Source organism: Delphinus delphis, chromosome 1 (assembly GCF_949987515.2).
Source record: "Delphinus delphis chromosome 1, mDelDel1.2, whole genome shotgun sequence".
NCBI classification, from domain to species: domain Eukaryota; kingdom Metazoa; phylum Chordata; class Mammalia; order Artiodactyla; family Delphinidae; genus Delphinus; species Delphinus delphis.
The window spans coordinates 42,647,726-42,660,282 of NC_082683.1; the positions used below are offsets into that span (position 1 = coordinate 42,647,726).

The 12,557-nt window shown below is 39.3% G+C and overlaps 1 protein-coding gene across 2 annotated transcripts in view; it reads left to right on the plus strand.

Moving 5' to 3' along the window:
* The window catches only part of OSBPL9 (oxysterol binding protein like 9), a 167,627-nt gene that overhangs the window by 25,877 nt on the left and 129,193 nt on the right, over positions 1–12,557 (plus strand). For both annotated transcript variants that reach the window (XM_060021870.1, XM_060021879.1), the window contains exon 2: positions 1,060–1,110. In XM_060021870.1, the coding sequence (XP_059877853.1) occupies positions 1,060–1,110 (51 nt within the window). The remainder of the gene's footprint in view (positions 1–1,059; positions 1,111–12,557) is intronic.

Consider the following 12,557-nt stretch of genomic DNA (forward strand, 5'->3'; position numbering starts at 1 on the left):
GAGATCCTGCATGCTGTGTGGCACGGCCAAAAAATTAAAAACAAGCGAACAAGCAAAAAAACATAACCCCATGATATTGGCTTGTTTTACTTTGTCACATAGTGGAGTACAGAAAAATACCAGTTGTTGAGGTATTAAATATTTTTAAAACTTTAGTTATTTGAGGTTTTACTTTATTTTATTACACATGACTAAGTTAATTCTAGGAATATTTACTGAATGTCAACATGGGGCTTATTATGCAGAACATAGCCTTTGCTTGGCTCAGTCTAGTAGGGGAAACATAAAGGAGAAGCAACATTTTATCAATAAATATTTTTTTATTACCTAATGTATGCCAGACATTGTTCTGAAACATAAGTCAGATACAGTTTCTATCCCTTAAGGAATGTGCAGTCTGTGGGTGAGTCAGACAAGTAACTAGCTATCATAGCACAAGATGGTGCATGCCACAACAAGGGAACACACAGGAGACTCTGGGAGTCCAGGGATGGGAATTCAAATCAGGCAGAGGTAGGGCACTTGATGAATGACAGTTGGCAAGGCAGAAAATCAGGGTCAAGGATATTCCAAGCTGAGGAACATTGGATGAGAAATCTCAGAGGCAAAAAATGTGACCCATTTGGGGAGTTGCAAGGAGATAAAGTTAAAGCAGTGTTTCTCAAAACGTGGTCTTGTGTTTGCTTGAGTCAGAATCATCTGGGAGTGACTCTTAAATCCCCAGGTAATTTGTCGCCTTCCAGGTGACTCTCAAACTTACTAAAATATGAGAAACATATTTTAGTTGAGAGTTAAGGGCTATGAAGGAGGAATGAAAATATAGTATAATATATGCTACATTTAAGGTACACATAAAATTCTGTAATTAGTTTTATTTGTATAGACTACAAAACATTTTAAACCTCCCAATTCCTATCTTTAAGTGATGGTGGGGTGAGGTGGGGTGGGGATGGGGAGAAGGGAGGAATATTACTATAAATGTTGTCTCTTTATCCCTAGATGATTTTAAAAACAGTCTGTTTATCTTTTATTTATTGAATGTTTTTGTTTTTCTTTTAGTCCAAGGACAAAATGATGAGAGGCTCTCGCAGAGGATGTGTTAGACTCAGAGTGAGTATTTATTCATTTTTATGAAAACCAATTCCGACAGAAAGAAAAAAAATATTTTGACAGATTAATGGGAGTCTAAATTTAGTTTAGCTCCTTAACTTAATTGTTAGGGCAGGCAACTAAGGCTCAGAGGAAAAAAAAGAACTTCTCCAGGGTAACTCCAGAACCAGGACTAGCACTCAGTTCCTTTGGCCCATGATATAATGTTGTATCCATGACTTAATGCACCTACTGATTTTTTTAACCTCTATTTTATATCCAGGGACAGGGGCTGGAAATTAAATGAGTTGTAGTGTTGGCAATAGCGCGAACAGTAGAAAAAAACTGAAAAATCCCCACTTTCAGCTGCTTAGTTCTTCCTGTTCAACACTATTTAATAATGGTTTTTGTAGCAGTGATGTCCAATAGAAATATAATGTGAGCCACATATACATAATTTAAAATTTTTGTAGTAATCACATTTAAAAAGCAGGTGAAATTAATTTTAATAATATATTTTGTTTATGCTGGTATATCCAGAATATTATTTAAACAGGTAATCAATACAAAAATTATTAATGAGGTATTTTACATTCTTTTTTTCATGCTAAGTCTTTGGAATCCACTATGTCTTTTGCACTTATGGCACATCTTTGTTCAGATTAGTTGTACTTCAGGTGGCCTGTAGGCACATGTAGCTAGGGGCTACCTTATTGGACAGTGCAGACCTATAGCTTCAGGCTGCTTTCAATTGCTTGTTCAATTTCCACCGTGGTCCAAATAGCCAAAGACAAGAAAGAATGCAGGCTTGGGGATATAGTTTCTAGTACTCCGTTGTATCTAAAGAAGGGCCTACCTCTATCATAACTTGGTAAATCAGCTTCTAGTGGCCTTTTCTTCTTTCAGGCTCCTGTTGCTTTCTTTCTGCTATCTTTTTTCTGCACCCTTACTTTTGAAGATGTAAATGTAAATATTTGGTAAACATACGATTGCCTTTATTAGCAGTAGTTAATTGGTAAAAATGGGAAATAACTGAGAAAAAAACCAAATTCTAATGGAAAAATTTTGGCACTGAGATAGAAGTAAGTATGGTGAATTTACAGGATGGAAATGAGACAGGCTTGTTTTGAACAGACGTTGTATATGTGATAGCATAAAGATTTTTGAAAATTCAGCTTATTATACTGTTTACTGTCTTTTTTCCTTTCCTTTGGTTTTGCTTTTGTCTTCTTGGTTTAATTGCTTTTCTAACCACTTGCCATTGACCTCAGTCACCCCTCAGTCTGGTATGAACTGCTTTCTTGGCTTGAGATAGACTCAGTGGTGAGACTTTGGCAGAGCTGCAGTGAGACAGCTCTTCAGTCGAATTCAATCTGGATTTGGGCCACTGTCTCATTGTTACATTTAATGTGCTATTTTTTTCTTTTAAATATAGCTTAATTAATTATTAACCCTTGTGACTACCATCTAGGTTAAGAAATAGAATTTGGCCAGTTACCTCGGAAGGCTCTCTATTTGCCCCATTCAAATTACAGCCACCTCCCTGTCTCTTAAAGTAACCATTGTTCTTTTATAGGAATCACTTCTTGGATTTGCTTTCCTAAATTCTATATTTTATATTACCCATTTAAAAAAACTTGCTATCTTTTGTTTGCAGTTATGTATTGAAGAATCCAGACCCTTTGACCTGTAGGAGCTTTCCGTAATGTAGATTTTATTGATTGCATACTGGTGCAATTCAGCGTGTTCCTCTGTCTCTGCTTTTCTTGCAAATTGGCAGGTGGATCCAGAGACTGGATCAGACTTAGGTTTGATCCCTTTGGCAAGACTACAGGCAGTGTTGTGTTCTTTTATCAGTAGACACATGATGTCTGGTTTTTGCTCTTTATTGACATTAGCAACTTTTTTTCTTTTCCGGCTGCGTCACACAGCTTGCAGGATCTCAGTTCCCCAACCAGGGATTGAACCTGGGCCATGGCAGTGAAAGCACTGAGTCCTAACCACTAGGCCACCAGGGAACTCCCAGATATTACCAACTATTGATGCTCAGTAGCTAGATCCATTTGGGGGTTGAAAATTATGATATTTTATCATTTTTTTAAAATTTTTATCAGAAATAATTATATAAGGAAACATTTCTCTTCATCTATTATTTAATTACCCAGTGGTACAGTTCAAATAGACAGGATAAATAAATGCTCGATCATTTCCTTTTACTTACTCAATGTTCAAGATAATGAATTGACTTAAAACAATACTCATATATATCTATATATCCAAAAGAATTGAAAGCATAGCCTTAAACAGATATTTGTATACACATGTGCTTTTCGTAGAAGCGTTACTCACAATAGCCTAGAGGTGGAAGCAGCCCAGTGTCCATATGATGGATAAATGGATAAACAAACTGTGGTATATACATACAGTGGAATACTGTTTAGTCTTAAAAAGGAGGAAGGAAATTCTGACACATGCTACGACATGGATGAACTTTAAGGACATTGTGCTGTGTGAAATAAGCCAGTCACAAAAAGACAAATATTGTTTGATTCTACATATATGAGGTACCTAGAGTTGTCAAATTCATGGAAACAGAAAGTAGAATGGTGGTTTTCAGGGGCTGAGGCAAGAAGGATTAGGGATTTCTTGTTTAATGGGTACAGAATTTCAGTTTGAGAAGATGAAAAAATTCTGGAGATGGATGGTTAGGGTGGCTGCACAACAATGTGAATGTATTTAGTGGTACTAAGCTGAACACTGAAAAATGTTAAAATGGTAAGTTTTATGTTATGTGTACTTTACCACAATTAAAAAACTCCCACCATTTATTATCTACAGTTCTGTAGATCGGACATCTCAGAAAGATTCTCTCCTTGTTGAAATCAAGATATTGGCCAGGCTGGTCTCTTATCTGGAGACTCTGAGGAAGACTCCAAGGCGAGAGTCTGCTTCTAGGCTCATTCAGGTTGTTGGCAGAATTCAGTTCCTTGTGGTTACAGGACTGAGGTCCTCATTTTCTTGCTGGCTGTCAGCTTGAGATCTGCTCTCAACTTCTAGAGGCTGCACATACTCCTTGTCATGTGGCCCCTCCATCTTCAAGTCAGCATGGTGCATAGAATCCTTCTAGTGCTTTAAACCTCTCTGACTTTTCATTTCTGCTACCAGCTGCAGAAAACACTCTGCTTTTAAAAGACCTCACATGATTAGAATAGGTTACACCCACCAGATAATCTTTTTGCCATGTAATCACTTCAGTGATTACTCATCCTGTACATAATCACTGCAGTAACATTTCATCATATTCACAGTTTCCACTCACACTCAAAGGGGAGGAGAGAATACAGGGGCAAGGGTCATTTGGGGGGTGGGCATTTTAGAATTCTACCACACAGCATGACAAAGAAGAACTAGACATACCTGTGTTTGAATCTTATTTTTGCTCCTTGCTTTGTTGACTGGAAGAGGGAAGCTATCTGTAAGCCTCCTGAGCTTGACTTTTCTCTCCTTTAACGTGGGGATTATAATACCCTTGCAGAATTTTGTGAGGATTAGGCACTTGACACATAGATGGAAGCTGTAAATTAGTAGTGTTCGTGTGTGTGTGTGTGTGTGTGTGTGTGTGTGTGTGTGTGTGTGTGTTTTAAGAGGTTCTGTGGTACTTTCAAGAAGCAGAACTGCCATTTGGCTTCCTATTTAGGAAACATCTGGAGAGATTGTTTGCAATATAGGTTCCCAAGTCCCACTCTCTAGAGATATACTGTTTTAGAACTGGGTCTGAAACCCTTATTTTATTTTATTTTTTTTTTGCGGTACGCGGGCCTCTCACTGTTGTGGCCTCTCCCGTTGCGGAGCACAGGCTCCGGACGCGTAGGCTCAGCGGCCATGGCTCACGGGCCCAGCCGCTCTGCGGCATGTGGGATCTTCCCAGACTGGGGCATGAACCCGTGTCCCCTGCATCGGCAGACGGACTCTCAACCACTGCTCCACCAGGGAAGCCCTGAAACCCTTATTTTTAAACAGATTCTCCGGGTGATTGTGTTGTACAGCCAAGATTGGGACCACTAGTGTAGTAGAATCAGAGAGACCTGGAGCTGAATCTCACTCAGCTTACACTCCTTACTGACTCTGTGCCTTTGGGCAAATTTCTTAACCTCTATGAAAATAATATATAACTTGCAGGGTTGTGAGGTTTAGCAACTATGCATGTACAGAGTTTGGCACGTAGTGTATATCCAATATATGATAACTGCTGTGGATGATGATGATGATGATGACAGTGGTGGTGATAGATAATGCACCTGTCATCTAGATTCCAGATGAGCTTAACGAGCTGTCATTGACCTGTACCACAGATCTCTCCCCGCCTCTTCATACATCCCATCCTATGTGCCAATCACATTGCACTTCTTCATGTTTCCTCATTGCTTCTGACATATATTTTTCTTATGTCAGGAATGTTCTGTGCCCTTATCTGGTGAGCTCATCTTTAAGAGACTTTTCAAAAGGTGTTTCTTCATGAAGCGTTCCTGATCCACATCCTTCTAACAGATTTGCTTCTCTTCCATTTGTCAGTTATATCCATGATAGTACTTTTACATGGTATTACACGTTAAGTAGTCTGTTTTCCCCAGTGAGTTCAATAGTGAGTTCCCATCCACTGTCATACGTGCCTGGTACACTGTAAGTAGGTTCTCAAAAAATGCTTATTGTTGATTTCATGTGTTTATAAAAGTAAGGAATACATTTTGGGGAATTTGCCTCTACTATAGTTTACATACAAAAGAAGTATGGAAGTTATGTTAAACACAGCATGAGCCAGTGGTATGGATGTGTTCTATTAAAAAAAAAAAAAAAAAAAAGCAAAATACCCATGTGGTTTTAGGCTACATGAAAGAAGATTAGGAAGAGGAACCAGCAGTTATTGAGGAAGCTCTCTGGATCAGTTACTGTGCTGGCTGATTTTCATAGACATTCCCATGACAGTCCTCTCAGGCTAACGGTGTTATTTCATTTGACGAATGAGGAGACTGAGACTCATGTTACATTTAGTAACTTAACAAAGTCACACAGTTAGTAAATGGTGAATCTGGGATTGAACTTGGGTCTGTCTCATTCCAAAACCATGTACAGTCCATAATGTTACCAGGCTCCTCTTCTTCTGTTTTTTTTTGGTCGTACCATGCGGTATGAGAGATCTTAGTTCCCCGACCAGGGATCAAACCCATGCCCCCTGCAGTGGAAGTGCGGAGTCTTAACCACTGGACCACCAGGGAAGTCCCTGGGCTCCTGTTCTTCTTGACTAGAAGAGTCAGTGCAGATGCTCCAGCTTGATGCAAGGACATGTAAAACCAGTGGAGGAAAACCACTTCCTTCCCCTCTACTTTCTTTGACTGTATTGGTGGCAAAGTGTGGCCACTAGATGGTGCCCTTGCCTTGATGGAAAAGTAGAATATTGGTTGAGTCCTGGGGTCTGATTTTTTCTGTCCTGAGACTCACCAAAAAGCAAAACATCGACATTTCCAGGTAAAATCTGAAAAATGGAGAAGTAGTAGCATTAAAGAGGCAGTGTGGGGTAGAGACAAGAACAAACCAAAAATGAAATGGAATTCAAATCTGGATTCTGCCACTTACTAGCTTTGTGACTTCAGGCAACTCATCTATTCGATTCTGAGTCCTATTTCCTTTAGCTCTGGAATGGTCTCATGTCATTTACTCATATAATTATGAATATCAAATTAACTGATACATTAAAAAGTATGGGACTTGCCTGGTGGTCCAGTGGGGAACACTCCATGCTCCCAATGCAGGGGGCCTAGGTTCGATCCCTGGTCTGGGAACTAGATCCCACATGCATGCCGCAACTAAGAGCCCACATGCCTCAACTAAAAGATCCCGTGTGCAGCAACTGACCTGGCATGGCCAAAAAAAAAAAGTATCCAAACACAATGTTTGGGACTTAGGTTCTTTTTTTTTTTCTTTTTTACAGTTATAAGGGACTTAGGTTCTTAATGAATGGTAGTTACTGTTGTAATTAATAATTCCTGGCAAGAGGAACCAACATGGCAGAGTAGAAGGACGTGCTCTCACTCCCTCTTGTGAGAACAACAGAATCACAAGTAGCTTCTGGACAGTCATCGACAGGAAGACACTGGAGCTCACCAAAAAAGATACCCCACATCCAAAGACAAAGGAGAAGCCACAATGAGACGGTAGGAGGGGCGCAATCACAGTAAAATCAAATCCCATAACTGCTGGGTGGGTGACTCACAGACTGGAGAACACTTATACCACAGAAGTGCACCCACTGGAGTGAAGGTTCTGAGCCCCACGTCAGGCTTCCCAACCTGGGGGTCCGGCAACGGGAGGAGGAATTCCTAGAGAATCAGACTTTGAAGCCTATCGGAATTTGATTGCAGGACTTTGACAGGACTGGGGGAAACAGAAACTCCACTCTTGGAGGGCACACACAAAGTAGTGTGTGCATTAGGACCCAGGGGAAGGAGCAGTGACCCCGTAGGAGACTGAACCAGACCTACCTGCTAGTGTTGGAGGGTCACCTGCAGAGGTGGGGTTTGCTGTGCCTCACCGTGAGGACAAGGACACTGGCAGCAGAAGTTCTCGGAAGTACTCCTTGTGTGAGCCCTCCCAGAGTCTGTCATTAGCCCCAACAAAGAGCCCAGGTAGGCTTCACTGTTAGGTTGCCTCAGGCCAAACAATCAACAGGGAGGGAACCCAGCCCTACCCATCAACAGTCAAGGAGATTAAAGTTTTTACTGAGCTCTGCCCACCAGAGCAACAGTCAGCTCTACTCACCACCAGTCCCTCCCATCATGAAACTAACACAAGATCTCTTAGATAGCCTCATCCACCAGAGGGCAGACAGCAGAAGCAGGAAGAACTACAATCCTGCAGCCTGTGGAACAAAAACCACATTCACAGAAACATAGACAAGATGAAAAGGCAGAGGGCTATGTACCAGATGAAGGAACAAGATGAAACCCCAGAAAAACAACTAAATGAAGTGGAGATAGGCAACCTTCTAGAAAAAGAATTCAGAATAATGATAGTGAAGATGATCCAGGACCTCGGAAAAAGAATGGAGGCAAAGATCGAGAAGATGCAAGAAATGTTTAACAAAGACCTAGAAGAATTAAACAACAAACAGAGATGAACAATACAATAACTGAAATGAAAAATACACTAGAAGGAAACAATAGCAGAATATCAGAGGCAGAAGAACAGATAAGTGACCTGGAAGACAGAATGGTGGAATTCACTGCTGCAGAACAGAATAAAGAAAAAAAATGAAAAGAAATGAAGACAGCTTAAGAGACTTCTGGGACAACATTAAACACACCAACATTCACATTATAGGGGTCCCAGAAGGAGGAGAGAGAGAAAGGACCCGAGAAAATATTTGAAGAGATTATAGTCGAAAACTTCCCTAACATGGGAAAGGAAATAGCCACGCAAGTCCAGGAAGCGCAGCGAGTCCCATACAGGATAAAGCCAAGGAGAAACATGCCGAGACACATAGTAATCAAATTGGCAAAAAGACAAAGAAAAATTATTGGAAGCAGCAAGGGAAAAACAACAAATAACATGCAAGGGAACTCCCATAAGGTTAAGAGCTGATTTCTCAGAAGAAACTCTACAAGCCAGAAGGGAGTGGCATGATATACTTAAAGTGAGGAAAGGGAAGAATCTACAACCAAGAATACTCTAACCAGCAAGGATCTCACTCAGATTCGATGGAGAAATCAAAAGCTTTACAGACAAGCAAAAGCTAAGAGAATTCAGCAGCACCAAACCAGCTCTACAACAAGTGCTAAAGGAACTTCTCTAAGTGGGAAACACAAGAGAAGAAAAGGACCTACAAAAACAAACCCAAAACAATTAAGAAAATGGTCATAGGAACATACATATCGATAATTACCTTAAACGTGAATGGATTAAATGCTCCAACCGAAAGACACAGGCTTGCTGAATGGATACAAAAACAAGACCCATATATGCTGTCTACAAGAGACCCACTTCAGACCTAGGGACACATACAGACTGAAAGTGAGGGGATGGAAAAAGATATTCCATGAAAATGGAAATCAAAAAAAGCTGGAGTGGCAATACTCATATCAGATAAAATAGACTTTAAAATAAGGTTAAAAGAGACAAGGAAGGACACTATGTAATGATCAGCGAATCAATCCAAGAAGAAGATATAACAATTATAAATATTTATGCACCCGACACAGGAGCACCTCAATACATAAGGCAACTGCTAACAGCTCTAAAAGAGGAAATTGAGAGTAACACAATAATACTGGGGGACTTTAACACCTCACTTACACCAATGGACAGAGCATCCAAAATGAAAATAAATAAGGTAACAGAAGCTTTAAATGACACAATAAAAAAATAAAATTAAAAAAAATGACACAATAGACCAGATAGATTTAATTGATATTTATAGGACATTCCATCCAAAAACAGCAGATTACACTTTCTTCTCAAGTGCTCATGGAATATTCTCCAGGATAGATCACATCCTGGGTCACAAATCAAGCCTCAGTAAATTTAAGAGAATTGAAATCATATCAAGCATCTTTTCTGACCAAAACACCATGAAATTAGAAATGAATTACAGGGAAAAAAATGTAAAAACCACAAACACATGGAGGCTAAATAATACGTTACTAAATAACCAAGAGATCACTGAAGAAATCAAGGAGGAAATCAGAAAATACCTAGAGACAAATGACAATGAAAACACGATGATCCAAAATCTATGGGATGCAGCAAAAGCAGTTCTAAGAGGGAAGTTTATAGCTATACGAGCCTACCTCAAGAACCAAGAAAAATCTCAAATAAACAATCTAACCTTATGCCTAAAAGAACTAGAGAAAGAAGAATAAACAAAAACCAAAGTTAGCAGAAGGGAAGAAATCATAAAGATAGGAGCAGAAATAAATGAACTAGAAACAAAGAAAAGAATAGCACGGATTAATAAAACTAAAAGCTGGTTCTTTGAAAAGGTAAACAAAATTGATAAACCATTAGCTAGACTCATCAAGAAAAAGAGGGAGAGGACTCAAATCAATAAAATTAGAAATGAAAAAAGAGAAGTTACAACAGACACTGCAGAAATACAAAGCATCCTAAGAGACTACTACAAGCAACTCTATGCCAATAAAATGGACAACCTGGATGAAATGGACAAATTCTTAGAAAGGTATAACCTTCCAAGACTGAACCAGGAAGAAATAGAAAATATGAACAGACCAATTACAAGTAATGAAATTGAAGCTGAGATTAAAAATCTTACAACAGGGCTTCCCTGGTGGCACAGTGGTTGAGAGCCCACCTGCCGAGGCAGGGAACACAGATTTGTACCCCGGTCCGGAGAGATACCACATGCCACAGAGTGGCTGGGCCTGTGAGCCATGGCCACTGAGCCTGCGTGTCCGGAGCCTGTGCTCCGCAACAGGAGAGGCCACAATGGTGAGAGGCCCGTGTACCGCAAAAAAAAAAAAAACAAAAATCTTCCAACAAACAAAAGTCCAGGACCAGATGGCTTCACAGGTGAATTCTATCAAACATTTAGAGAAGAGCTAACACCCATCCTTCTCAAACCCTTCCAAAAAATTGCAGAGGAAGGAACACTCCCAAACTCATTCTATGAGGCCACCATCACCCTGATACCAAAAGCAGACAAAGGTACTACAAAAAAAAAATTACAGATCAATATCACTGATGAATATAGATGCAAAACTCCTCAACAACATACTAGCAAACAGAATCCAACAACAAATTAAAAGGATCATACACCATGATCAAGTGGGATTTATCCCAGAGATGCAAGGATTGTTCAATATATGCAAATCAATCAATGTGCTACACTATATTAACAAACTGAAGAATAAAAACCATAAGATCATCTCAATAGATGCAGAAAAAGCTTTGACAAAATTCACCACCCATTTATGATAAAAACTCTCCAGAAAGTGGGCATAGAGGGAACCTACCTCAACATAATAAAGGCCATATACGACAAACCCACAGCAAACATCATTCTCAATGGTGAAAAACTGAAAGCATTTCCTCCAAGATCAGGAACGAGACAAGGATGTCCACTCTCACCACTATTATTCCTCATAGTTTTGGAAGTCCTAGCCACGGCAGTCAGAGAAGAAAAAGAAACGAAAGGAATACAAATTGGAGAAGAAGAAGTAAAACTGTCACTGTTTGCAGATTACATGATACTATACATAGAGAATCCTAAAAATGCCAGCGGAAAACTACTAGAGCTAATCAATGAATTTGGTAAAGTGGCAGGATACAAAATTAATGCACAGAAATCTCTTGCATTCCTATACACTAATGAGGAAAAATCTGAAAGAGAAATTAAGGAAACACTCCCATTTACCACTGCAACAAAAAGAATAAAATACCTAGGAATAAACCTACCTAGGGAGACAAAAGACCTGTATGCAGAAACCTATAAGACACTGATGAAAGAAATTAAAGATGATACCAACAGATGGAGAGATATACCATGTTCTTGGATTGGAAGAATCAATATTGTGAAAATAACTATACTACCCAAAGCAATCTACAGATTCAATGCAATCCCTATCAAATTACCAATGGCATTTATTATGGAACTAGAACAAAAAGTCTTAAAATTTGTATGGAGACACAAAAGACCCGAATAACCAAAGCAGTCTTGAGGGGAAAAAAACGGAGCTGGAGGAATCAGACTCCCTGACTTCAGACTATACTACAAAGCTACAGTAATCAAGACAATATGGTACCGGTACAAAAACAGAAACATAGATCAATGGAACAAGATAGAAAGCCCCGAGATAAACCCACGCACCTATGGTCAACTAATCTATGACAAAGAAGGCAAGGATATACAATGGAGAAAAGACAGTCTCTTCAATAAGTGGTGCTGGGAAAGCTGGACAGCTACGTGTAAAAGAATGAAATTAGAACACTCCCTAACACCATACACAAAAATAAACTCAAAATGGATTCGAGACCTAAATGTAAGACCAGACACTATAAAACTCTTAGAGGAAAACATAGGGAGAACACTCTTTAACATAAAACACAGCAAGATCTTTTTTGATCCACCTCCTAGAGTAATGGAAATAAAAACAAAAATAAACAAATGGGACCTAATGAAACCTAAAAGCTTTTGCACAGCAAAGGAAACCATAAACAAGACGAAAAGACAACCCTCAGAATGGGAGAAAATATTTGCAAATGGACCAACAGACAAAAGATCAATCTCCAAAATATATGAACAGCTCATGCAGCTCAATATTAAAGAAACAAACAATCCAATCCAAAAATGGGCAGAAGACCTAAATAGACATTTCTCCAAAGGAGACATACAGATGGCCAAGAAGCACATGAAAAGCTGCTCAACATCACTAATTATTAGAGAAATGCAAATCAAAACT